The 27,488-nt window shown below is 45.5% G+C and overlaps 2 protein-coding genes across 3 annotated transcripts; one reads left to right on the forward strand and one right to left on the reverse strand.

Moving 5' to 3' along the window:
• Positions 1 to 266: 266 nt before the first annotated feature.
• Positions 267 to 27,362, forward strand: RTF2 (replication termination factor 2). Of its 2 annotated transcripts, none has more exons than XM_087819184.1 (9): positions 267 to 382; positions 2,430 to 2,524; positions 3,177 to 3,270; positions 4,943 to 5,082; positions 8,063 to 8,141; positions 22,184 to 22,297; positions 25,983 to 26,037; positions 26,138 to 26,233; positions 27,156 to 27,362. In XM_087819184.1, the coding sequence occupies exons 1-9, from the start codon at positions 314 to 316 to the stop codon at positions 27,332 to 27,334; spliced, it is 921 nt and encodes a 306-aa protein (XP_087675310.1). In that variant the 5' UTR covers positions 267 to 313; the 3' UTR covers positions 27,335 to 27,362. The 2 variants fall into 2 exon arrangements, with proteins under 2 accessions (XP_087675310.1, XP_087675311.1); XM_087819185.1 differs by having other exon boundaries at positions 27,159 to 27,362.
• On the reverse strand, positions 13,687 to 18,270 carry LOC107538080 (putative beta-1,3-galactosyl-O-glycosyl-glycoprotein beta-1,6-N-acetylglucosaminyltransferase 7). Its single transcript, XM_087819270.1, is given in 9 exon segments — positions 13,687 to 13,769; positions 14,141 to 14,236; positions 15,442 to 15,603; positions 15,606 to 15,960; positions 16,022 to 16,083; positions 16,086 to 16,145; positions 16,148 to 16,289; positions 16,291 to 16,441; positions 18,092 to 18,270. Coding segments are annotated over 9 exon segments (1,290 nt in total).
• Positions 27,363 to 27,488: the final 126 nt, after the last annotated feature.

The following is a 27,488-nucleotide window of genomic DNA, read 5'->3' on the forward strand; positions in this document are numbered from 1 at the left end:
CGACGGCGCAGCAGGAACCCGCGCCCACGGGAGAGAGGAAGGGCTGGGCCCGGCGGGAGCGGGGACACACTGCGCACCCAACTTAGCCCGGGAGCACCGCCGGCGTCCCCGCAGCCGCGCCGCGGGGCCACGCCCAGCGCTCTGCGACGCTCTCCATGGCAACCACGACTGGGCCACCGCCCCGCCCCGCCCCGCTGCGTGGCGACGGGCGTGTTGCGTCACAGCGGCGCGCCGGAAGTTACTGCAGCAGTCGCCAGAGACTCCGGAAGTTGAGTCCGCGGGGGATTGTTGTTGACTTTGACACCGGCTTGAGATGGGTTGTGACGGCGGAACAATACCCAAGAGGCACGAACTGGTGAAAGGGCCCAAGAAGGTTGAGAAGGTCAGCGATGTAGGCCCTCTGGACTGGGGGGGGGGGCCGGGAGCGAGGAGAGGTGGGGGTGGGGCCAGCGGGTTTCCAGACGCGTCTGCGCTCATTTATCCCATTTGTAGAACTCAAAAACAGTATTAACAATGGGCCTTTATTGCGCGCTTGCTATTGCCATTCACCCGGCAGTACCTTCAATATGGGGTGTTTCATGTAATTCTCACCTCGCGACATACCGCCATCACCCTCACCTTGCAGACATGGAAATGGGGGGGTGAGACGCTGGTGACAGCGCCAGATTTGATGCCTGTCTGCCACGGCAACCACGATACAGTTCGCTGCTGTTCACCGCGCTTTGTATATACATTAACATCCTTTCTCAGGGAAGTCTTCCCAAAACGTCCCCTTATCCCCATGAGATTAGGTCCTTCTCTTAAAACTGTATTGCCCCCCTGGACACTGCGTTCCTGTTGGTTGATGTCGGTCTCGGGATAGTAAGCTCCCGGCGGTAGGGTCCGTGCCTTTCCGCTCTCTACAAGTAGCACAGCTCCTAGCACACTAAGTACAGTATAATGAATTAGTGAATGAGTGAATGATTCCTAATTCTCACAGGTAATTGATGAAATTAGATGTAATTTCCATGCTACTGGCAGGGAAATTGATCCAGTAACATGACCAAGATCTCACAACCTGAAAGGAAGGAAACCAAGATTCCCATTCACTTATGTAGGATTTCAAAGTTAGGACTAGTAACTGCTTTTTAGTAATAGAAGGCACGTAAAGCACCTCATACAGCAAGCATTTCACTGGTGGCAGGTCTCTCCCTGCTCCAATAACTTTGATAAAAGCTATTTAAATTGCTCAAGTGTGGCTTCGGATCTGGGGAATGGATAGAATAACAATTGCAGGAGTGTGGGTTGGTTTGCTTTTGTATGAAATAATAGAGAGTCGTGATTAAAAGCATGGTCTCTGGCCCGGCCGGGTGTGGCTCAGCGGTTGAGCGTCGACCTGGGATCCAGGCGATCGGGCTTCAATTCCCGGTCAGGGCACATGCCCGGGTTGCGGGCTCAATCAATGACTCTCTCATCATTGATGTCTCTATCTCTCTCTCTCTCTCCCTCCCTCTCCTTTCCTCTCTCTGAAATCAGTAAAGATATATTTAAAAAATAAAAAATAAAATAAATAAAAAATAAAAGCATGGTCTCTGGAGCCAGCCTGCTCTTACTCTAGCTCCTTCATCTACTTGCTGTGTGACCTCTTGGTGTCTCACTTTCCTCAACAACAAAGGTAAAAATACTGACTCATCGGGTCTTTATGACGGCTAAAGGATTAAGTTACAGAAACTGCTTAGCATAGTAGACTCTTAAGCAGTTGTTGCTGCTGCAAAAATCAAGTTTAAGGGAATTTTTTTTCTATTTCCATTTTCTCTCAAATGTGCCATTGTGTTACATTATTCAGGTTTGGCATTTTAGTAGGGGGAAAGAATGGGACATTAAATATTATATAGGTAAAAATATCATTTGAAGGTTATGGAATGTCTTACATCTGGATTTTCATATTGTGGATAAGGGTTTGATGTGCCCCCAGTGAACAGTTTGCAAAAAACACATATGTTAAGTTGAAGATTTTATAAAGAATTAAATAATCTTTGTGCTGAACTTTTAAATAATAATGTCTGTCTTCTCAGTCTTTAAATTCTGCTAAAACTTTGGAGCCTTTCCCATTGTTAGAAATTAACCTGTACAGTTTGCTTTTTCTGTATGGCTTCCCTAACTTACTTTAAGATACAGATATTAATATTTATATGTACCTTGCATAAGAAATTTAATAACTTTATGTACACTGTTTCATCGTGGGTGTCATGTTTAGAGGGAACTTTATTTGACATACATAGTATTAATTACTTTTACTTTTTAAATCCCAGCTTCTTGTGTCACTATCTTTGTAAAAAACAAAAATCATGAGTATGATATTACTGAATAAGCCTTTCGATGTAGAACTGTGGACCATATGTCTTTCAGAAGTGAAAATTAATTAAAAGGATTTTTCCTTCTTTTTGTAGGTTGACAAAGATGCCGAATTGGTCGCCCTATGGAACTATTGTGCTCTAAGTCAAGAAATATTAAGGCGACCAATAGTTGCCTGTGAACTTGGCAGGTATGGTTTCTTAATCAAGATGTTTTTATTGAATGATTTTTAAAAGAATTTTAATGTGTAAATGCAGTACTTGATTCATCAAATGTGAATTATCACAAGCAGAATGGTGAAGCCTAGGTTATCATTCCCTGTAAACATAATTCTATACAACCTATTCAGTTTGGTTTATTTAATCCATGGGTTGAAAACTCGGGGGTTGATAGGAGTTGAGTTATAAACATAAATGCATGAAGGAGCCATGTGGGCATTAGGGAATGGTGGAGACTGGGAGAAACTGGAGAGTTCATGTCCTGTCTAAAGTGGTAGCTGCTCCTCAGTTCCAGCCAGTTGTTGCAGTTCAAGAATGTGGGCCTAGTGATTCTAGAACTTCTGGTTTTATTTTTTTATCCCGGAAAAGTTGAAAATGTGTACTTTCATTTTAAGTTTCCCAATTTTTGAAATCCTTGTTAATGTGACATTCAGCCCTCGGACTGACAGTTTGCAACCCTTGACTTTAAATTAGTTTCTTTCTTTGTATACTCTGGAAATAGTTGAGAGAGGATTAAGTTTACTTTTTTAATAAGGCTGGGCATTTCTGTTATCAATTTAGTACTCATCCTTTGTGCGAAGGTTAATTCTTGCCAAAATGTTTTGACTAATTTTATTGTTGCAGACTTTATAACAAAGATGCTGTCATTGAGTTTCTACTGGACAAATCTGCTGAAAAGGCTCTTGGGAAGGCAGCATCTCACATTAAAAGCATTAAGGTAAGACAGGTGATTCTGAAGTGCTCCAAGGGTCTCAGTGGTTAAGGTTTATCTTATAGAATTCATGTTTGTTATGAATTTCTTGTATGTCGTGAATTTCAGTCCCACCCAGCCAGCTATTAAAGATGTGATTTTGTAGCAGTCACTTAAAGCTCAAGCTGGAAGGTCCCACACCTGTACTTTGCATTATAAATCTGTTATGACTTAATATGGTGAAAGAGCTTTGGAAACTCTCAATGTGCTGTATAAATGTTGGGATGCCTATTTTTGTAGTTAAAACTCAGCTACTTGAATTTTTTATTTGGAAGACAATTTTAGAGAATTAGAGAATTTTATAGGTAGACCAGTGTTAAATCATTGTAGTTATCTCCTGCTGAATAAAAGTTCTGATTGGCAGTTAAGTTCTGTCATAAAAGTGGAAAAACAAGTTTTTTAGTAAAGGAAATTTGTTGAGGGGACAAAATTTTCAAATTTGGTCATTGGGAGAAAAATCAGAATAGTGAAGAATTTAAGAACCATCAAGCTTGTCAACCACTTGCTCTCACCCTCGCTGTAAATATCTCATTGGGGCCACATGGCCAGTTGGTGGGGCTTGCACAGGACCAGAGCCCTTACTTACCACAGGCCCTGGGTTTTTTCCTTTTTCCTTCTCTTTCTTTTTAACTGTTTTATTGTTATATTAGGCTTTTTGCTTGAATTCTTGGAGTGATTTAGGATACAGGATATGTTTATTTCAAGCAAATTAATAATTTTGAAATGTAGCTAATCATAGTGCTATAGAGATAACCATGCTGATTCTTGTCGTCTTTTGCCTTGGGAAGAGAATTCACTCCTAAAAAAAATCTTATCTTAAAAATGTGATTTTCATTGAAATTTACTTATATAATTTTGTACTTAAACCACAGTATTCCGTGTATGTGGTTGAACTTTTCATTTTAATGCTAAAAAAACAACCCTCTTTACTATCAGCTAATAGTCCACAAATACTCTGAGCAGAGAACTTGATGAGACATATCACAGCCGTAAACCAGCCCTATGCATCGTGGCTTTCCTTCTAAGGTACTTGGCTGCTCTCCAGAGTGTTGCAGTCAAAGTGTGTGATTAAATGTGGGAAATGCCTCAAATGCTAAAGTTTGGCTAAGTCGCTTCTTGAAAAGTTGAATTTTTTGAAAACCTGAATGGCTGATTTGGAATACAATAGTGTTCTCTAGCTTATATTGTGCCTTGGACTCATTAGACCATGGCCTCACATTTTACTATCTCCGACTATTCAATAAACATGTGTGGTCAGTAATACCGAATAGCCTCAGTGAGGATTCACGAGCAGGGAAACAGTGTTCCTCTCTGGATGAAATGGTTATAAAGCTTTCTCTTAGTGGAGTAATTTTTCATGTCAGGATTTGCTTTTCCTTAAATAGCAAAATATTTGTGAAATAGAAATTAACTAACTTATTTGCTGGTTAGTGAATTTTTTAAATCGTGTTTTCTGTCAGGATTTATGGTTTAATTTTATATCCATGTTAATCGATGGCCACAGGAAAGTAGCTAGGAAGAAGAGGTTTGAGTGGGAAGGGACTAGAATAACAATTTCTCTGTTGATTTAGGTGGTTATTAAGGCTAAGGGTGAGCCACTTATCAAATTAATTCTTAAAATGTGGGTGGTTTTTCACAGAATGTGACAGAGCTGAGGCTTTCTGACAATCCCGCCTGGGAAGGGGACAAAGGAAACACGAAAGGAGACAAACACGATGACCTCCAGCGAGCACGTTTCATCTGCCCAGTCGTGGGCTTGGAGATGAACGGCCGACACAGGTGAGTCTGGTTAAGTCACACTGGTACTGTTAGGGTTTGTGCTGGAGCCTGGTAATCACACAGACTTCTTTAAGGTGGTCTTCAGTTTGGATAGTTCACGCCTCATCAGCCATTTGTAACATGGTGTCCAAGTCCACTCACCTTTGTTGTCTGTGTCCTTCTGTTTTCAAGAACAGGAAAACCTGAAGTAAAGAGGGATTTTAACATTTTCTCATGTGATGCTTATGAGATTTGGGTTGGGTTATCTGATCTCTTCTGATGGAAGAGAAAGCAAAGGGCAAATGTTTCCTGTCAGACATCCCATTTCCTTGTCATTGCTAAAAATTTCACAGTGGAAACTGTTACAGAACATATCAGCTAGAGGTCCAGCTGCTAATAACTTCACTTGAATTTCTAGCTAAAAATCCTCTGGCCAGAGCACCAGAAACCTTAAGGTTGAGATTTGTATAGAAAAATATAAGTGACCTGTATGTTTCTCCCTTAAAAAATATGAAGTTGAGCCCAGCTGGCATGGCTTAGTGGTTGAGCATCAGCCTATGAACCAAAAGGTTGCTGGTTCAATTCCCAGTCAGGGCACATGCCCTAGTTGGGGCCTCAGTCCCCAGTAGGGGGCATGAAGGAGGCAGCCGATCAATGACTCTCATTGTTGATGTTTCCATTTCTGTCTCCCTCTCCCTTCCTCTCTCTGAAATCAGTTAAAGAAAGGAAAAAAAGAATGTTGAATGGGTTAGTATATGTCTTTGTATAGTATGTCTCTTAAGCCAAAGCTCTAAACTCTTTCCCCACCACTTAGAAATATCTTCAACAGCTGGTAGTCAAAACAGAATCTTTCATCTAACACACTGCATGTTGAAAAGTAATTTTTACTATTTTCGTTCAGGAAAGGGGGTAAAAGCACGTCAAGTAAGTGAAAACTTTTACTGAGCTGTAAACAACCACATTTCATCTGGAGCTTTCTGGCACACCTGTAGTATACATTCATTTAACAGACGTATGTGCTACGTGTGGCCAACTACGCCAGAGAGCATAAGCACTATGCTTTGAGATGGAATGACCTAAAGATTCTGTTCTTCACGTAGTCTCAATTTAAGTCACGTTGGCCTCGCTCTCCAACTTCAGCCATTAGTGGAGACTGTCAGGTGATGGGTGTGTTACTTAGCTTGATTGTGTTGATCATTTCACAGTGTATACGTGTATCAGATCATCAGGTTGTGCGCCTTAAATATGCACAATTCCTAGTCATCAGTTACACTTAAGTAAAGCTGAAAAATAATAAAATAAAAAGCTAAAATTCACCATTTGGGTCAAGCAGGAACTATTTGTGAAACAGGCTCACGTACCTAATTCCTCTCTTCCCTTGGCCCTTCGCAGCTACCAGCCTGCTTTCTGTCTTAATGGTTTTACCTCTTCTGGATATTTCTTATAAATGGAAGCATCCAGTGTGTGACCTTTTGTGTCTACTTTCCCACTTCTTTTTGAGAATACCATGGTTCACCCTAAAAGAGGAACTTAGCATAAACAAACTCAGCTCCAGGGTCCCAAGTAGAGGTTACCTGGAGCCTGTTGCTCTGGTTGTGGCTTCCTCCAGTTTTTCCTCTCTCATTTGTTCTTCCTCTTTCTCTCTTCCCAGTTCATTGGGCTTCACCTATTTTGGCTCTGCCCTCCTATTAATAGGGCCTTCACACTATAAAATAGATTTGTTTGTACATTTAGTAAAGTTTGTATAATAAAGATATAAATACATAGAAAAATAGAAATGAATTAATAGTATAGTAAGAACATCGAGCCAAATAGTTTCCTAAATCACTAATAATTAGTAAGCGTCCATAAAATAGGACGTTTTCTTTGGTCCTAAACAACATTTAATGAACTTAGTACGATGTTATGAATCCGATTTTCACTAGGGCAGTCCGCGGCACTAGTCCCTAGGAAATTGGAGAACCTTTCTATTGTGGCGCTTTTAGAGGAGTATGTAAAGTAAAATCTGAAAGTGCTTTTTGCCCGTTCCCCCCTATCCTCACCTTCAGAGTAGCAGGATTAGTTGTTCGGCGTTTAATGGCCCAGCAGCCCTCCCAATACCCATGTACCACGCTTCCCTACACCTCTGCCGACAGAAATATAAATATGTATTATTCCCATAGTCACGGAATCACATTATACATCTTGTGTAACTTCTTTTTTTCCTACTTCTCTAATTTGAGCATGTTTTCTTGGCCTCACAGATTTACTGTATTCTCCTTAGTCCTCACAGCCTACTCAGCCACCCCTTGCCGCTGGCCAGTTAGGTGGGCTCCTCTTTTACCCTGTCCCAAGCAGTGCTTTCTGTGCTGCACAGCTTCACAGGTATGTGGAGAAATTCTGGAGTGTGATGCTTACCTCACACTGACAGATGGTCCTCCTACGTGTTGTGCCGCATCGTATGCCCACCCAGCAAACGTGCTGTTTCCTCGGACACTTGCCAACTGCAGTCCTTCAGCCTCTTCCATTACTGCCCAAGAGGGAACAGGTTCTGTTGTTCTGAAGGGCATTTCTAAGAGTTGAGGTTGAGCATCTGTTATATGTGTTGGCCATTTATATTTCTTTTATGAGACGTGTTAATGCCTTTTGCCCATTTTTCTATTTTATTGCTTTATTATTGCTTTTTGATACCTCTTTTAATATTCACAAACTCTGAACCACATATATATTTAAAATATTTTTCCCTGAGTTCCTTTTCTGTCTTTTGACTTTAATGTTTGTTGTTTTTTTTTAATGTGTTTATTTTTATTTATAGGAGAGAGTTTATTCCAAAGGTGTGTGGGAATGGGACTATAGCCTATGTTCATGGTTTTAATTTATATATATAAATACAATCAAATGGAACCATTTTTCTTTGTGGTTCTTGGTCTTTGTGTAAGCTGAACAAATGTTAATTGATAATGTGGGTAATCGTTTTTTAATTATCATGTAAGTCATTGTCCACATTGGATTATTTCTCCAGGTTTTGCTTCCTGCGGTGCTGTGGCTGTGTGTTCTCTGAACGAGCCTTGAAGGAGATAAAAGCAGAAGTCTGTCACACAGTGAGTTGTTGACATATGTCAGTTGTTACTTCTTAGTGGCTGAGGAAACATGTTTGGGGTCCTTTCCTCCATGTGTGATTTCAGCATCCTCTACTTCTTTCTGAAATGTGGGTCTAATTAGTTTCTAATTAGCTGTTTCTCTGCTTACAACCCTTCCAGCAGCTTGTCACTGATGGGAGGACAGACCCAGGTGCCTCATATGACATGTCCTGGTGACTGCCCTGCTCAAAGCAAGCTGGGGCCACTCCCTGAGAGCCCCTCTCTGTCTGGGGCCTTTGTTCCTTCTGCCCCAACCTGCCAGCCTGGAGGATCCTTTCCGGGAACCTTAGTCCAAAGCGATCTTCCTTCCCTGGGCGCCGTCCTTTCCCACTGACCTCATCAGAATGTTGGTGGTGGCTGTGTGGTGGCCTCCCCATTGGACTGTGAGGGTTTTTCTTTTTTTTTAAAATGAGACTATTTTTTTTAGAGCAATTTTAGGTTCACAGTAAAATTAAGAGGAAAGTATGTGATTTTCCATATTCCCTCTCCCCCCACACATACATGCACAGCCTTCCCCATTCTCAACACCCCCACCAGAGTGAAGCATTGGTTACAATTGATGACCCTACAGTGACACATCACTATCCAGGGTCCATGGTTTCCATTAGGGGTCACTCTCGGTGTGCATTCTGTGGGTTTCGACAGATGTGTAACGACATGTGTCATCCATCATTACAGCGTCATACGGAGTATTTTCATTGCCCTGAAAATCCTCTGCTCCTGCTGTGCGTGTCAGAGGGCTGACTCTAGGACGTAGTGCAGGTCCTCAGTAGATGGTCAGACGAGTGAGCAAATGCTTGATGTGGGAGCTCTGCCCAGCTCAGCTGAAGGAGATGCTGGTGACTGCTTTCATGTGTTGCTGCTTAGCCAGAACATTTATGTGTCTGGTGTTCTGCTGGTTCATGGAAAGCCTGGCATTTAGTTTAGTATCATGGATGCCAATGGCTGTGGGCTGCACTTTCACTCCTGTTAACCCTGCTTGGACTTGGTTAGGCTTCCCTGTACTGTTTCTCCCTCCTGTGAACTATTCTTTCCTTCAGCAGCTTTTGTTGAACAGCTGACAGGGGCCAGCCCTGTCCTCAGCACTGTTTGCTGGCTCCCACAGTGGATAAGACTGAGCCCCTGCCTGCATGGGACCCACCGGCCCATTGGAGAGGTAGACACTCAAATGACTGAGCATGGCAACATCAGTTGTGACAGATGCTAGGAAGGAGTCACAGAGGGTGACTTCCCATAGGGAAAGAGGCCACCTTAGTGGCAGTCGGCAAAGGTACCCCTGGAGGTTTGAGCAAAGACTTTGAGGGTGCAAAGGAGGCAGCCAAGCAGAGTTTAAGCAAAAGTTCAGAGGTGACAGGGGTCTTTGCTGGTTCAAGGAACAGGAAGTATGGTGGAGGAGAGGCACAGAGAGGAAAAGTCAGGCAAGGGTCACCTCACATAGGGCCCGGTGGCTACATTGGGGCTTGTGGATTTTACTCTGAGGGCAATGGGAAGCCAGAGGCAGCTTTAAGCTAGACCAGATGGCATTCATTTTAAAGCGGTCCCTCTATAAAAGAAGCCAGGCATGAAGAGGACATCCTGGGTGATTCCATTTATCTGGGACACAAAGACAAGCAAAAGGTCATTGGTAGGAAGAAGTCGGTGTAGGGTGATTGTGAATAAAGCCATGGGAGAATTTGGAATCTGTGCCATTAAACTTTTACCAGAAAAAGTTCAAAGAAAGCATTCAGGAATTGATTCGTGCCATTTACTCACCAGTTCTTGCTGCATCTCCTGTATTGATGATGTATAGGTGTCCAAGGAAAACAAGGGTGTGGTGACAGTCCCTGTCTGTGCTCATGAGACTGCAGTCCTGCAGGAACATATGTTACCTGAAAAGTCTACCCTGTTCTTTGAGGCCAGGTACCAAGTGGATGGTAAAGATATCATTGGAGTTTAGGGGCTAGAAAACTCTTTTTTTAAATTTCAGAGGGCAGAAGTGGGTGAGGAGAGAAACATCAGTGATGAGAGAGTCATTGATTGGCTGCCTCCTGCACGCCCCCTACTGGGGATCAAGCCCCGCAACCTGGGCATGTGCCCTGACTGGGAATCCAACCACCATCTCCTGGATCCTAGGTCAACGTTAAACCCTGAGCCATGCCGGCCAGGCAGGAGAACTTACTTTTTTTTTTTTTTTTTGCCTGGCAATAAATATTAGGAGAACTTTCTTTCTTTTGACTAAGCTGGTAGAAAATGGCTTTATGAAGGAGGAGGTGTTTGTTCTGGGCCTTGAAGGCAGGGCCTGTTTCTCATCAGTCAGACTTGCCCAGAGGTTGGGACGGGACATGCCTGCTGGTGGGAGGAGTGCTGGTGTGGGGTGGTCCACAGACACTACAGCAAATAGCTGTCAGAGACAACACATTGGGATATAGTAACTCCCACTTCGGTGCTCCTTCGGGTCATCTACTTGGCCTTGAAGAGAAAGTCTCTGTTTGGTCCTAGTGTATTTTGGCGCCCCTCTAACTCTCAAGCTCCTGAGAGAGTGGACCTTGCGCTCAGAGCTGTGGCAGGCAGGTCTAGCGAGAGTGTGTGTGTTCCCTGCATCGTTATGCTTATTTTATATTTATTGCAAAGGGTACTTTTTTTAAATTCATGGTAGGAATATAAAGTTAACTTTTGAAGTAAATTTAAGTAGAAACAATGGGTAGATTTAGAGAAAAATGCTAGGATACTGTCAGTACATGTAGCAAGGGAATGCCTGAAGTGTGAGATGCTGTTGTCCATGGTATGCAGTGGGGGAGGGGAATGGGTGGGGGTTTTGTGAAGCGGAGGAGAAAGCAGCCACACTTTGGGGAGGAAATCACCCAGGCAGCCCAAGGAGATGGGGGACAAGGTGTAGTCACTGCAGGGGCTGGGTAGGACTGTGGGGCAGGGAGTGCAGGAGCTGGGAGACTGGGCAGAGATGTGAGTTGGACAGGTTGATAGAAACTTCTAGTGCCAGACTGAGGAACAGGTCCAGGTGGGAATAAGGTAGGGAGCCACTGAGGCAAGAATTTGACAGCAGGTATGAAAAGGGAGCCTGTGTGAGAAGCACTGTGAAGGAGCGGGAACTCGGGGAACCTGGTTAATGTGGAGCAGGAAAGGCATGGCATCTGCTGTGTTCACACGTGTATGTGTCAGCAAGCAGTGTGTAAGGTGGTGCTTCCGCGTTACAGCCATTTGCAAGTACACTCAGGAAGTCTGCTTGAAAGAATGTAAGTAAGAGAGGGGGAAATTAAGCTGACATTTATTACAGAAGACAAATATCCTAAATCAGTGGTTCCCAAACCAGGCTTTCCCTGTAGAATCACCACAGTAGTTTGATAACTACTCAGACCCCTACATCAAAGTCTTTAGGTGGATGTAGACCCACATGGATTCCTCCTTTTAAGAGTTTCCGGGATAATTCTAATGAGCTGCCAGTTTTGGGGGACTCTGATCTAAAGCAATGAAACGTTTTTCCTTCTACCCGTAATGGTGACCATCTCCTGGATCACTAGGCAGTTTTTCTTTGCATTGGCTGACACCACACATATTAGTAACTATGCAGACAACATGCATAACAGAGCTTTTACAGAGAACTTGACTGTATTTCATGAAGACGCAACATTACTCAGGAACTCAGAAATTGTTTTCTTGGTGCTTGGGAAATCTTACTGAACACCAGCAAACTTGAAAGTTCGTACCTTGAGCCTTTCAAGGGAAGGGAAGGAAGCAGAGGAAAGGGGAACCGACTGCGTCAGGGTTGCACAAGGAGCAGTGACCAGGTGAGGAGCAGGAACACTGCTCAGCCTGTCTCCTGAGGGGCCTCCTGCAGGCAAGACAGGCTGGCTATAATTCAGGAGTATCTCAGGGAGGAAACTGTTTTAAGCATAAATCTGTTGCCAGAAGAGCACTTTTCACTTACATAATCTACATAAATATTCCCTTTGCTTAACTAGATCGAATACTGTACATAATTAGCTTGCTAGGGCAGCCATAACAAGGTGTCACCAACTGGGTGGTTTGACAGGAATGTACCATCTCACAGTTCTGAAAGCTAGAAGTCTGAAATCACAGTGTCGGCAGGGTGGTTCTTTCTGAGGGCTGGGAGGGAAGGAGCTGTTCCAGACCACTCTCCCAGACTTGGCTTTGCTCGTGACACAGCAGGAATGGCCTGTCTGAACTGCTCTGGTGTTAGATTTTACATTTTTATTTGTCTGCGGCCTGTTTCTTTTAGGTGAGACTTTTAAATATCTCAAAAACTGGGTGGATCTGGTGTATTTTTGTATCTCTGATCCACAGTATTCAAGTCCGAGGGCCACACACAAGCGCACTATTGCAATAGGTTTTGTGTCTGCAATGGCTCCTGCGGTGGTTGGGAAGCTCCCAGCTGTCCCTGGAGGGAGGTGCTCAGCACAGGCACCTTCCGGTGCGGATTTGCTCTTGCCCTCCTGCCTTGTGTCCCGTGCGGATTTGCTCTCGCCCTCCTGCACTGTGTCTGCCGTGATTCAGGCGCGCGCGCACACACACACACACACACACACACACACACACACACAGCCCCCCCCCCCCCCCCCCCCCCCCCCCGCCTGTTTGTCCTTGGCTGTGACTTGTTCGTCACTCTCTGTTTCTTCTCCAGACTGTCTGCTCCTCTCAAGCAGCCATCTTCACGCTGGGGCCCAGGTGGGTGGGGAGTGGGCATGAATAGCCCCATAGGAGCCAAGGTCTAGCTTTTCAGCTCCATAAGTATTTCCCCAAAACTGTTGTCCTGAGAACTCTGCTGCAGTCAACCAGTTCTCTTCCAAACTTCTCACAGAAAAGGGACACTGCTCTCCCCCACCCCACCTTGCTTTTGTCTGTTGCCCTGGTAACTAAAACCCCTGGGACACCAGACAAAGGGGCAAAAGAATTCACAGTTCTTCAGGGAGAATCCCTGTGAGCAAGGCCAAAAGACCTCCCTCCCTCCGTCCCTCCTTCCCTCCCTCCCTCCTCTCTTTCCTTTCAGCAGGAACTACTTAAGAAACACCTTGGGGGCCGGAGTGCTCTGTGCCTTATCTAAGGACCTTAAAATTAAGGTTTCATTGCAAGAAGTTTGCTACAGGGATGCATATTAAAACATTTGAATCTTAAAATGTCTGATTTTTCAGAGGAAAAGTCAGTCTTCGGCTTGATGGGCTTGGCCATGAGGACTGCCTTTGCCAGTTAGACAGAATGACAGAGGTTGCCCATGAACTGAATGAGCTAAATTAAATCTGTGGCTGCAAGATGTCAATGAAAAACTAGTCACAGCACATACACAATGTATAGTAGGTTGGAAAAGACACCTTTGCAACATTTTAATCTATAATAAAAATATTTCCAGTTTCTTTTAAGGAACGCGCAGGCAGAACAGGTACAGATGTGAAGTTTGTTGCATGGCAACCTTCCTGTAAAGGCCAGGTAACTGCGATTCTGCCCTTCCTTGTCCTAAACTGTACAGCGAGTGGGCATGGCTGTGTTCAATGAAACTTCATTCATAGAAGCAGCAGCAGGGAGCCTGCAGGTGGTGTTGGCTGACCCCACTCCAGAGCAGATGCCCGTCTTGTTCAGTTTCTGTTTTAACAGAGAGACCCAGGGAGACACAGCTCATTTCTAATTGATGTTTGAGTTTGAATTCTAGGAGCAGGTGGAAAATGCTGATAGCTTAGGTACTTTCATCCTAAAACTTTAAGAGTTGCAGCCCTGTTGCATGTTCACTTTGGGAACCTTTATCAACCCCAATACTTAAGATTTGTGCACTTTTCTGGATGGATCTTATACTTAAATAAATAATTTTTAAAAATTGACACCATGCCAATTGGATCACCACTAATCCCAGCTTACTTTAAATGTGTTGGTCTTCACCCTCCGTTACCTAGGCAGTGGTTGTCTAGTTTTTGTAAAATTTGAAGGCTTTTTTTTTTTTGGTTTATCCCTGTGTTTACCTTTACATCCATCATGGACATTTTCCTCCTCTTTCCTCCACCGAGTGGCTCAAACGTTGCCTTTTCAGCCTGCGTTCGGCGTGGCTCCCGGGGCGTCTGTGCGGGGAGAAACCGACATGCAGTGTGGGCCCAGCTTCTCACTCTGTTGGTACAAGTGCTTATGCACTGTCATTTCCACTTCCTCTGATACAACCACTGCTTGACTGGTGGCAAAGCAGCCTTGCTGTCGTTGGGTGAAAGGCCCACTCTTGGGGGCTGGAGGCAGACACACCCTGGTGGTGGTGTTGGGGTGGACCCGAGCCTCGCCTCTCCATCTTCTTACATAGATTTCGTTTTCCATCCCTTCCTCCATCTCTCGTAACTTTGTGTGCACAGTGTGCTCTTCATGGTTATGGTGGGTTTCTCTGGATTCTGTTTTCCCTCTAAACCCTCTGACATGATTTGAAAATGAGATTTTTCTGTGGATATGAGAGATTATAAAAAAGTGCTAATCAGTTTCTGCTGGATTTATTGTTTGTGCTGTGTCTGGACTGATGAGCTTAGCTTTTCAAGCTGAAGCCACGGGATGTAGGAGCCAGTCAGCTTTTCACAGAGAGAAAACAAGACCATGTAAAGGAGGGCCCTGGCCTCCCCCCGCCTCCCAGAGCACCTCTCTCAACTATCCAACTTGCCACCAAAAAAGCAATAATTTTAATATAATTTTTCATTCTTTTTTTTTAAGATTTGTATTAATTTTTAGAGAGAGGGGGGAAGGGAGAAGGGAGAAAAACGTCAATGAGAGTGAAGCATTGATCGACTGCCTCTTGCATGCCCCCAATTGGGGATCAATCCTGCAAACAGGGCATGTGCCCTGACTGGGAATCCAACTGGCAACCTTTTGGTGCACAGGCAATGCCCAACCGAGCCATGCCAGCTGGGCAATATTTTTCATTCTTAAGGAGCCCCTAGCACAATGCCTAGTACTAGCAGGGTTCCACTAGTGTTTATTAAGTGAATGAAAAACTTTCCAAATATTTGCACTTAGAATTTTCTAAAGGCTGCATTTGATGTGTAAAGTGATCCTTTCTGGAGGGGGAACAGAAGCAGCCAGGTTGGTTTGGGGACAGGGTGCTCTCAGCCAGTGTCAGGCCCTGGAAATCAAAGACGCTCCAATGCTCCCCAAGTGGAAGGTCTTGCAAAATACAGAGCTATCGACCAAGCCACACCAAGTAGCTGGAATAGAGAGAATCCTCAGTTAAGAATTAACTTATCCTATTGCTACCTCTACTCTAACACCCAGCGTATTGCCAGACTGTTCTTACCTTCCAGTTGGTTCAAGGTCACCCAGTAGTGCCGCTTGGGGCTGTGGATATCTTTGTACCACTCAAGCATGTCTCTTGCATGGATGTCAGTCAATACAAGCTGTACAAACTTCCTTGTTAGTACAAAGCAAGGGCTTCCAAGATAAATTGTTACGTTATGGGTGGTTCTTCTTTGAATCCTTTGTTTGGAGATGCGTAGATATTTCCTTCAGGGGTGGATCCAGGATGATTTGGGCTTGTTGTGGATTTAATGTTTGCTGGTTGGATTACTCCAGGACTGATATTTTTGTCATTCCACTTACTTCTGATGTAGTGTATGATTTCTTTGTTGGTTTTGATTGGAAAATCCTGTCTGCAAAGGTTAATGACATACTTCCATTGAAATTTGGAATGGACTAGATCCTTCATATAGTTATTATCAACCTGTAGTCTTATAAAGCCCCTGTTTTGAAATATTTTCATTTCATCAGAGAGAGAGAAGGTGATTTTTCCAATCAAAACCAACAAAGAAATCATGCACTACATCAGAATTAAGTGGAATGACAAAAATATCAGTCCTGGGTTAATCCAACTGGTAAACATTAAATCCACAACAAGTGGTTATAACATATGCCATACAGAAATTGGCCTTTTCTGCAGACTGGGTCTGGCTGTGAAATGCAACCCCTGGGAAATCCAGGAGCATTTTCCTGGTGTGTGCAGTGGGTGAGTATTTCCTATCCATGAGGGCTTTTACAAAGTTGTGCAACTTGGGGGCCTGCCTGTTTGCCTTCAAAGAGAGCTGAACACAAGTCATCTAGGTAGAAGCCACATTCCACTGCTGCTGGGCAGGTGGGCTCCTCCTCTGCCTTCCTCCTGGGTTGGATTCCTTATGTAAAGAAAGATGGAGGTGCAGAGGGCCATGCCCACAAGGAGCCCGGGCTTGGTGGCTCGCAGCTGACTCGTGCTGTGAGCTCCAGCTGCCTCCTCATTGCCATGGTTTGAAATGGTTTTCTTTAGGCTCCCGAAAAGAACAACAGGTAGACTTTAGGGTGTTGCACAACCCACCCAACTTGATTAAAGTGCACATACTTGAAGCGTATGATTTAGTCAGCTTTTACGTACGTATACCCCCCGAGAGACCATTGCCACCATCACTGTTTCAAGCCTGACCCTTACCCCTCCCCAACCCTCCTCTTCAGACAGTCACCAGTGTGCGCTCTGTCACTGGATCCGTTGGCATATTCTATAACTTTACATAACCGGACTCCTATGTTATGGACTTTCTGCCCGGCGTTTTTTACTTAGGATACTGGTTTTGAAATTCTTCGCGTCGTTGGGTTTATCACCACTTCCTTCCTCTCTTGCTGGCCGGTATTCCATCGTGTGCGCTGGCCAGTGTGCTTATCCGTGTACTGTTGGTGGGCCTGAAGCTGGTCCCCGTGTTAGGATACCACGAGGCGCTAAAAGCATTTGTGCTTAAGTCTTTGTATGGACCTGTGTTTTTGTTTCTCAGGGGGTAAATGCTGGAAAGTGAAACTGCTGGCCACGGTTTTCCAGAGTGGCCGGACCATGTTACATCCACCAGCACATACAAGAGTTCCCATTTCCTCTGTAAACAGAACTTGGTTTGGTTATTAAACGTTCATTGATTGCCCCTAATACGAAACATTATGGCATAATTTTATAAACATTTCAATAAATTATGACTACTTTTTATCGACACAAAACCATCATTATAGTTAACACATTTCACATCTGGTCTCTAAACAAAACTACCCTGGCGAGTTTGGCTCAGTGGTTAGTGCGTCAGCCTGTGGACTAAAGGGTCCCAGATTTGATTCTGGCCAATGGCATGTACCTTGGTTGCAGGCTCCATCCCTGGCCCCAGTCGGACAAGTGTGGGAGGTAGCCAATCAGTCTCCCTCCCTCCCTCCCTCCCTCCCTCCCTCCCTCCCTCCCTCCCTCCCTCCCTCCCTCTCTTTCTGAAAAGCAATGGAAAAAATATCCTCTGGTGAGGATTAAAAATAATTTTATTAAAAAATAATAAAACCTTTATTATATAATAAAATTTTTTTATCATAAAAATAGAAATTTAGTAAGAAGGCAATACCTGTCGAAACAAAATGAAAGTAAGTTTTTAACTACTCCTCCTTTGAGAATGTTGGTGAACATGGACCATGGGCTGTCATTCATTACATTTGTTCTGTACTGTAGGTCAGTATGGGGAGGAGGGTGGGAGGGTTTTTGGTTGGTTCTCTTGGTTTTGCTTTTAAGCTTATGGTCAAAGTAAAACATTCTGGTCCCATCACAGAATTGTTAGCCCCATTCACTGACAGATTCCCCCCCATGTAATCCCAGAGCCCAGGGATTAGATATTTTCAGTAGTTGTAATGATTAAATGAAGACAAGCCTCTTGTGTAGCACACTGCCCTTCAGGGTGAAACACGGGCTAAGTGTGTTTCCCTCCCTGATGCAGACAGGCATGTGCGTGCTTGGGTTCACCCGCTGCCCTTCCCCTCCAGTTCTGTTAGCGCTGTGCTCACGGTTGCCCAACCGAGCCTTCCTTCCAGCTCAGGTTCACTTTGACATTTGGAAATAAGTGCGTGCTGGAACGCCAAGTAGCGTGGGAACTCGGGCTACCCGAGGTTCAGCTCTGTTATTGCCTCACCCGAGCTTCCAGGGCAGCCGGGCAGCCTGTGAACGCAGCCTCGGAGGCTCCGCTTTGTGGAGCGTGAACACGCAGGGCTCACGGCCACGCAGAGCGTTGGCGGAGAGTGGGGAGTTCCCGTGGGAATCCACTCTGCAGGGCCGGGTGGTTTTCCCTCTTGCAATAGTGGTGGGCACCATTTTCAGTTTTGCAGACATTTCCTAGCCTTGATTCTTGGTGATGTTGTTGTTAGTTTCTATATTGTGAAAGTCAGCTTTGTAGCCATAGTGAAAGTATGTTAAACGTGTGACTCTGTCACTGAATTCATTTTTAGGAAATTGAACTGTTATTTTCCAGGTGTGGGGAATGTGCAGCTCATAGAAAAGTAGTTCTACTGGTGTTTGAACAACTTTTTTCCTCCACGAAAAGTTTATTTATTTTAAAGGGCTGAGAGAGAGTGGCAGTTCTCTTGGTGTGTTACAGAGCAGATAGAAAATCTCTGCCCACCCAGACCTGTGCTCACCACCCCAGTGTCCTATTTCCTCGTGTATCACAAATGGTTTAAATGTAGATTGCGGAGGGGGGGCATTTAAGGCTTTTTTGTGTACTGTCATCCCTTAAACTTCCTGGGCTTTTATATACTTTAATAATCTTTAAATAATCATATGAGCAGCATTATTAAAATATATATAATGTACAGTAAAATTAAATGGCTTCCAAACAATGAATGACGCTTTGAGGATATCCATTCAGTTCACTGAAGACAGAACATCCGAGAGATAGTGTAGACTCTTTTTAGTAGAAATAATTACCAAAGTTATGGTTAAGGGTGGTGTTTTAAGTATTTTTCCTTTTTATACTGCTAGAATCTCTGCAGTAACAGAAATGGTGTCCAATTATAGTTCTCAGAATGGAATTGTTTTACATTTTATGCTTTTGTCCAAGCATACAATACTCTCAAGGGTCGTTTCAAAACATATCACTATCTTCATTACAGAGGCAATGAGTATGTTCCTTTCCTTTTCTTTGTCCCTCTGCAGTCTCTCCCTGCCCCCCACAAGCCTTAACTGCCAGAAACAGAAGTCAGCAGCATGGGTTTGGTGTCGTGTATCATCACCAGAACTCCTCATTTAAGGGTAGTCATTTCAGTTTTGTTAAGATAGGATTTAATTTGTTACAAAGACTTTTCAGGGGTATACGTATTTTTTAATTTAATTCCCATAAGTAAATAGATAATGAATGAGCATCTTTAAAGACAAACTTAAAATATTTTGCCATAGCTGGCATGGCTCAATGGTTGAACGTCAGCCCATGAACTTGGAGGTCACAGTTCAATTTCTGGTCAGGGCACATGCCCAGGTTGTGGGCTGGATCCCCAGTAGGGAGGAGTATAGGAGGCAGCCAATCGAAGATTCTCTCTCATCATTGATGTTTCTCTCTCTCTCCCTCTCCCTTCCTCTCTCTGAAATCAATAAAACACATTTAAAATATACATATATATTTTATCATATATTCTGGAATATTACTGTTTAAACCAATAACCTTAGCTTAACTGGATTAAACAATTTATTCTCTGTTTTCTGGTCTGCAGATAGGGTTTATGACAGTGTCTGCCTCACAGGGACACCAGGATGGGGGTGAAGGAGCAGATCAGTGTGAGCTTCCATCTTGGTCCAGGGTGGGGGGCTGCTTCGTGCCCCAGAACAGTGCGACCTCCAGACCAGGAGTGTCAGGTGCTCTCTCCATATACTGTATGTTTGTCCTAAAAACAATCACTCTTGCCCGGCCGGGCGTGTCTCAGTGGTTGAGCGACGACCTAGGATCCAGGCAATCGGGGTTCGATTCCCAGTCAGAGCACATGCCCAGGTTGTGGACTCAATCAATGACTCTCTCATCATTGATGTTTATCTCACTCTCTCTCCCTCTCCTTTCCTCTCTCTGAAATCAATAAAGATATATTTAAAAAAACAACAAACAAAAAAACAATCACTCTAGCCACAGCAGTGGAAATTCTGTATTGGTTATTTTCATTGGGCTCTGGGCTCAGAATGATGTCAAAAGCACCCTGCAAGCTAGCACAGTATTTTCTTGAGCTGTTTGGGCTTATAATATCAGACTGATTTTGAACTTGAAGACTGCCCTGTCCAGTGAAAGAGACATCTTCATCACAAATGCTTAATCCTAAAATGCATTCATATCTCAGCCACTTTGATGTGATATCCACTCAAAACCACTACAACAAAAATAACACCTTCATTACTGGCACAAAATTCAAACTGAGGGTTTAGACGTGGCCTCAAGGCTGACTTAGTTATTATCTCCCACGTAAGGAAGGACAGACGATGTCATTTAAAATTGTAAACTGCCCAGCCCCCTGTGCAGAGTTTGAGTGTCGACCTATGATCCAGGAGATTGCAGTTCAATTCCTGGTCAGGGCACATGCCGAGGTTGTGGGCTTGATCCCTGGTCGGGGGCATGCAGGACGCAGCTGATCAGTGACTCTCTCATCATTGATGTTTCTATCTCTCTTTCCCTCTCCCTTTCTCTCTCTGAAATCAATAAAAACATACATTTTTTAAAAATTAAAATTGTAAACTCTGACCTCATACTTGAAAACATTCCACTTTTCTATGGCTTGAATGAAAAGTGACTGTTTTTGAGAGAAAAAGATGCCTGCTACCCCTGCATTTTACAGCATTACTGATGTTCCAGTGTTTCTATTTAAAATCGTAAAGGGGGCAGAGAAAAGCATGTTTTATTTTACTAGCAGTGCCTCCTCAGCCCCTGGTAGGTAGTAAGACTTACAGAAAGATGCCTCTCCTACTCCGGTGGAACCCTGCCAAGTCCCGAGCTTCTCTCCTGCCAGTTGCTCCTCTTGCAGATTTCATTCCTGTTCATCCTGACATGTAGATTGAAAGGTAGCTGCTGCCGTGGGTCTGAGTGTTTCTTCAGGACCAGGTGGCTCCTTACAGATCAGAACCAGGCGACAACAGAAAACCCCTGTCTCAAAGGATGGCTGTGCAGAGGGCTGATCCTGTTCTGTGAGCTGGGCAGAGCCCCACAGTCCTGGGCCAGACTATTCAGATGCTTTTACAAACGGGAGGCCAGGTCTGGTTACCCGATCCTCTTCTATAAAAGGGATAATTAAAAGTTATTTTTAAATTTGCTTGCTTCCTAAATAGTGTTGGGAACAATCCCTGTGTCAGTGTGCTTTCCAGGGGGCCTGATCTCAGGGACATGGGAGCCTTACCCTGCCCCTGTCCTCCGGCTCCACTGAGGGTGCACCTTGTAGGGGCAGAGTCTGCGTACCTCCCCTTTGTCAGTCTTAGCATCCTTCCCTTTTCAGGCTTCGAAGGTTCTCTCCCTTGCTGGCACTCTCATAGGATTCTCACAGACACATCTGTTAGCATAGTGAAGCCAGGAGACGTGACCCACACCATAGGAGACTGCTGATCACTGACCCGAAGGAAAGGGGGCAGTGAGGAGTGCTGGGAAGAAGCTGCCGGAAGCCCGGAGTGCCCAGGAAGGGAGTGCGGGGCTGACTGAACCACTGGGCACAAACGCAGGACTCCTTCCTGCCTCTGGCTGTGTTCTCAGGAGCCTTATTGATGCCATCGCCCCAGCCCCACGGGGCCTTATCTACACTTGACTCCGTTCCCACAGGTCCCCTGTTCCCCCTCCAAGGATACCCTTCCCTCCGTGGAAGGCTCTGCCCCAGGCTCCCACAGTGTAGGGGGTCCCTGGGGACCTCCCTCCATCCTCGCTGTGTGATGGCAAAAACAGCTTTTCTTGAGAGGCAGTCCTGGCTGGATGCCGTATTGGGCACCCCTGTCATTGTTCTTATACCTTCTCTGTGGCACCGACCTCAAGATCTGTGGGTCAAAGGAAGATTTCTTCAATCGCGAGAATGTACCAGGCCCGCCCTAGAAAAGGAGCTGACCCAAAGTAGTGGGCTTTGGAGACAGAACCACAATAAATAGCCCAGTAAGGCAGCGGACTCAGGAGCTGGCTAAGCCATGATGCAGGCAGGGCAGCAGTGGGAATTTCCTAGAGCCGAGAGGGGGGGTCCGAGGGGGCTGCTGCCCTGGTGACAGTCTGTCTCGCTCTCTGCAGTGCGGGGCTGCCTTCCAGGAGGAGGATGTCATCGTGCTCAACGGCACCAAGGAGGACGTGCAGACGCTAAAGAGCAGGATGGAGGAGAGACGGCTGAGAGCCAGGCTGGGAAAGGTAACCGGGTCCCGCACGTCCCTCACCTGCCTAGTTGTGAGCAAGTCTTCAGGTCCCGCCTGCTGCTCCTCTGCTCCAGAGCCGATGCAGTGGATGCAGACCCCTGCACAGCGTTGCTGGCGGCTGCTTCGGGTTTGCAGTGACTGAGGCGTTTTTTGCAACCAGAAGGGCCTGGGCTCTGGAAAGATTCCAGGGCCTGCTTGGCCTCATGCTCTCTCTTCCTCGCTCATCCTCTTGTTCAGTGACTACCCCTGCATAGGATGTGGCGGGGGCGGGGCGGGTAACGGGACCTGTCAGGAGGGGGGGACTGCAGCTGGTGAGCCACCACTCTTACTGACTTTTTAAAGAGAGCAGCTGGCCCGGCCGGGTATGGCTCAGCCGTTGAGCGTCAACCCATGATCCAGGCGATCAGGGTTTGATTCCTGGTTAGGGCACACGGTCAGATTCCCAGGTTGCGGGCTCCATCCCCAGTCGGGGGCGTGCAGGAGGCAGCCAATCAATGGCTCTCTCATCATTGATGTTTCTCTCTCTCTCTCTCTCCTTCTCCTTTCCTCTCTCTGAAATCAATAAAGATATATTTAAAAAATAAAGAGAGCATCTGGCCCTCTGTATCTGCAGGTTTTCATCAGCAGATTCAGCCAACCACAGATCGAAAATATTCAGGGGGGAAAAATCCCAGAAGGTTTTAAAAAGCAAAACTTAAATACACTGAGTACTACACTAAATCCACACAAAGGAAGTGGTGTAGGCACTCCCTGCTGTAGCCTCTGTGCACATACAGGTTAAGTGCAAATACTTTTTATATAGATGGCATTTTTATAAAGGACTTGAGCATCCTTGGATTTGGGTACTGTGGGGTGTCCTGGAACCAATGTCCTGTGGACACCAAGGGAGGCTACCTACTCATCGTTCACAACTTGTGACATCAGGAAAAGTGCACCCGGCACATAAGCAGAGCCGGCTGCCAAGATCTGAGTGTTCCAGGTGTCACCCGGAGACCTGGGAAGCCCAGGAGCCTGTGTTCCCACCCACCCCAGGGTGCAACTCCTCCAGTAGTACCTTGAGTAGCATGGAGCTAAGCAACCTCCCCACAAATGGGAGCTGCCTCTCTGGTCTTCCTTAGCCCTAGGTTCTCCAGAAGGGCAGCCGGGGGTGGACACTGGCTCGTGACTAGAGCTCTGGGCGGACATGCAGGTAAGGGTCTTGTTCTGTGGCCCTCGGCTTGGATCCCATTTCCATAAGCAGTGACCTGACATTCCGAGCAGGCTCAGAAAAGCGTATCAGCTTAAAAATCTTCCAATATGCCATTGATTCTGGATCCAGCAGTAAATTTTGTTATTTCTTATGTATTTCCAGATGGTAGCTTTGGTCTTTTGTGAATGGCAGAATTTTCGTTTTTAAAAAAGTCACGTGTTAAAGACGAAGGCAGAAGAATGTAGTGTTAAATACTAGCTCCAGCATCCCAAGGACAGAGGTGTGTGGAAGGTGGCGTGTGTTTACAGGAGGTGTCGTGATGAAAGATTTTTCAGAGTTTATTTTTTTAATCATAATAGAGGAACAGGCAGGACCGTATCACCCGCAGGAATATATGTTCTTAGTCATGAGGCTTCGCAGGCGGATGCTGGGGACTCTGGCAGCAGTGCTGTAACCATGTAGGGATCCAGGGTTCTCAGAAAGAGCCAGCCTGTGCACTTCCTCCTCTTACCATTTTTCTTAGTGTATAAATGGTTCTGTAGTACAAGGAATTGTGCCCAAACTTTGTCCTCAGATTTAATACAAGTGTTCTGTGAAGCAGTCTCATAAGTTGTTAATACAACAATCGTGAGAAATATTTAAAGGGATGAGTGCAGGTTTAAAAGTAAATCTACATACGTGCATTCATTCCAAGTTGATTTTCTAAATTGCTGTGATTTCATTATCATGCAGAACACGACAGAAAAAAGCTTGAGATAGTTTTGACAAAGGACAATTACTGAAAAGGATCTGCCTGTTCTTCATTGATCAAGCTCAGTTTTTAAAAAGTGCAAAAGGGGTCCTGACCAGTGTGGCTCAGTTGGTTGAGTGTTGTCCCATGCATCAAAAGATCACTAGTTCACTTCCCCATCAGGGCACGTGCCCAGGTTATAGTTCGATCCCTGGGTGGGAGCATGCAGGATGCAGCTGATGTTTCTCTCTCACATCGATGTTTCTTCCCCCCCCCCCCCCGCCTCCTTCTCTCTTCCTCTCTCTCTAAAATCAATAAAAACATTTTTTTAAAAAAAGCACAAAAGGGAAAAATTGTACATTAGCAACAGCTCCTGGAAGATGTCCGAGTGGTCATTAATTTAACACTTGACTTTGGTGAGTTGTCTCCTGTCTTTCCCAGGCTTCCTGGGAAGTTGTTCATTGCCCGGGGGACTCACACACCCCTCTCCTCAAAGAGCTCCCCAGACCTTCTGGGAGTGCCTCTTAGATACTGCGACCAGGACACCAAGATTTTCCCCACAGACGCTCGCAGCTGGAGACAGACACAGCATTTCTTCCCGACTCCTTATTGCTGTGCTTTTCAAATAACCTCAGCTGTGAGCCGAGGGCTTGGAACTCAACAGTGGTCTCTATTTCTTTTTTCTTTTTTTTTAAATATATCTTTATTGATTTCAGAGAGAGGAAAGGAGAGGGAGATAGAAATATCAATGATGAGAGTCATTGATCCGCTGCCTCCTGGACGCCCCCGACTGGAGATCGAGCCCGCAACCCGGAATTGAACTCCAGTTGCCTGGATCCTAGGTTGAAGCTCAACCGCTGAGCCACACCTAACTGGGCTTTATTTCTTTTTTGAAGGACTAGGTATTATCCTCAGGTCTGAATGCGTGCCTTGTGTGTGTGGTGAACAGTTTTTATGTCTTGTACAAGTGTTACAAACCACATCACAAGTGTGTACTATAGGTTCAAGGCTACTGCCAGAGAAATGTCTTTTCCCTACATTGTCTAGTGATGGGAACCTTCTGCAGTAATTAGGCCATGTGTCTGTAGCGCCATCTTTTGGCCACTTAGGAAAATGGCATTTTTAAAGGAAATTCTCTGAATGAGTGGGGCCCTATTTCTCCTGTGATTGAATCAGTTCTAACACAGCTATGTGGTTGTAGGGTGTTTATTTCATTTCTAAAATTAAGAGCAACATAATCCCAGTGCTTAAAACTCTAACAGCAGTAATTCAGAGGTTAGGAGAATCGGCTAAAGTAGCCTTCATCATAAGCCTCAAGTCCTCATGGTTAAATAAACAAATATCAAAGCAGTTTGACAGCTGTGGAGGGTCCTGCTAGAGTGTATATCCTGGCTGGACTGTATGTGCCATGTGTACTTACGTTAGTATTCATTTAGCCGGTCTTCTGGGGACATAGTCACCATCAACGTCGATTTATCCCTGAAACCTGTTATCTTCATTAGAATTTTTGAGAATGTGGTTTATGGAACATACACTTAAGCAGATTCTACAGATACCATCTTGTGTGAGGCAAAGCATATACCTGGGGACATGTGCAGAGGGTCCAGGTCTGGAATTCATTACACGTTGGGCTGTCTTCAGAATGAGCACCCGCCGTGTGTGAACTGGACGGCCTGGCATTAGGCTCTCGGGGTGGCGGGCAGCCCGACACCAGTGTAGAGGGCATGCGACACATCTCCAACTCCCCCTTTCTCTCCACAGAAAACAAAGAAACCCAAGGTGGCCGAGTCTGTCTCCAGTCCGGACGTCAGGGAAGGTAAAATGTTCCTTGGGCAAAACCAGGTTGTAGGGCTATGTGCTGAGTGAGTTCGTGTCTGTGTTTTGGTTCTGTTTTGCTTACTTTGTTTCTCTTACAGAGCCTGCAGGGCCATCCAAAATTAAGATGGGGAAGCCTGAAGACTCCAGTCTTGACTCAAAGGAGAAGAAAGTCAGCCTGGCTCCCAGAAGTGCAGGTGGGTCCCACTGAGCCCACAGCAAGCTGCCAGAAAGCTGGAGGCCCTGGTGGCTACGCCACAGTTTATTGGCGTGAACTCAATAATTGAGGCTCATCCTAAGTCCTGTCTCTTGGTAGTTTACTGAGCTCTCTTGGGGACTAAGAAACAGTTAACATTCCCCAAAGCTGGAGCCTGTCAGGATGGATGGGTTCTGGGCATAAACGCTGATTGTTCACTTTTCCTGTTGAGCATATGCTTGGTGCCAGGCTAACGAGGCTTCATAGAACTGGACCTGACATCCCAGAGACTGGGCAGAGGGCGAGGCTCAGGTGCAGGGCAGGGATGTACCCCATCCCTCTCAGGCTGGGTTTGTGTGTATCCACATGGCGCTCAGACAGTCATTCAGCCTATAGTCCTGAATTCAGCGCATTTCTCCTGAAACCTACTACCTTTAACTAGAAAAAAAAAGTGTTTATTTCACAGAAACAACACGGGTTCATTAGGTTCAAGAATGTGTTACCTTGTGTTCCTTGTGTTGTGAATAGATCCACAGTGGTTATGGGTTCCAATCCCCACTCTATGTAGTAGCACCAGGCAAGGGGACATCACTCAGCTTCCTGGTGCTCCCTTTCGCCCCATAAAACAGGCAAATCCCACCACTTGTGAGGAGGGCCTGACTCATGTCAGTCACTGAACTGGGGTCAGTGTGAGCACATTGCAAGTAGTTAAGTGGTGTGATTTCAGGCAATAGATTTAAATGTTGTAGCTTCCTCTGTTGTAGGAGTTGGTGACTGAAACGATGAATTTCCACCTTCATCCCAAAAGAGGAGGAGGAGGAGGGAAATTCCCGGGAGTGACAGACTTTTCTCCCCTGGAGAACGTGGTGTTTGGAATGATCTTTAGTCCCAGCCGTAAAGTGTCTGGCTTTTCATTTTCCCAGCAGCTAATGGGAGCTCTTCTGGAAAAGTCGGGAAGCCTCCCTGTGGTGCCACCAAGAGGTCCATCGCCGACAGCGAGGAGTCCGAGGCTTACAAGTCCCTTTTCACGACCCACAGCTCCGCCAAGCGCTCCAAGGAGGAGTCAGCCCATTGGGTCACCCACACATCTTACTGCTTCTGAGCCCGGGCCACACAGGCCCCGCCCCGCCCCCCCCCCCCCCCCCAGGCTCGTTCAGGCTCCTGGAGGCAGGGGGTGTGGGCGCAGCCTGTGCCGGAGCCTCTGCACGGTCATCAAGTGGTCCCCCTAAACCTTGGTGCCAGCGTGGCCACTCTTT

This window comes from Miniopterus natalensis, chromosome 7 (genome assembly GCF_054644295.1).
Source record: "Miniopterus natalensis isolate mMinNat1 chromosome 7, mMinNat1.hap1, whole genome shotgun sequence".
NCBI lineage: Eukaryota > Metazoa > Chordata > Mammalia > Chiroptera > Miniopteridae > Miniopterus > Miniopterus natalensis.

Coding starts and splice junctions, on each gene's coding strand:
- RTF2 (XM_087819184.1), top strand. CDS start 314: ATGGGTTGTGACGGCGGAACAATACCCAAGAGGCACGAACTGGTGAAA. Junction 3,271..4,942: donor CTCACATTAAAAGCATTAAG/GTAAGACAGGTG, acceptor GGTTTTTCACAG/AATGTGACAGAGCTGAGGCT. Junction 26,038..26,137: donor CAGTCCGGACGTCAGGGAAG/GTAAAATGTTCC, acceptor TTTCTCTTACAG/AGCCTGCAGGGCCATCCAAA.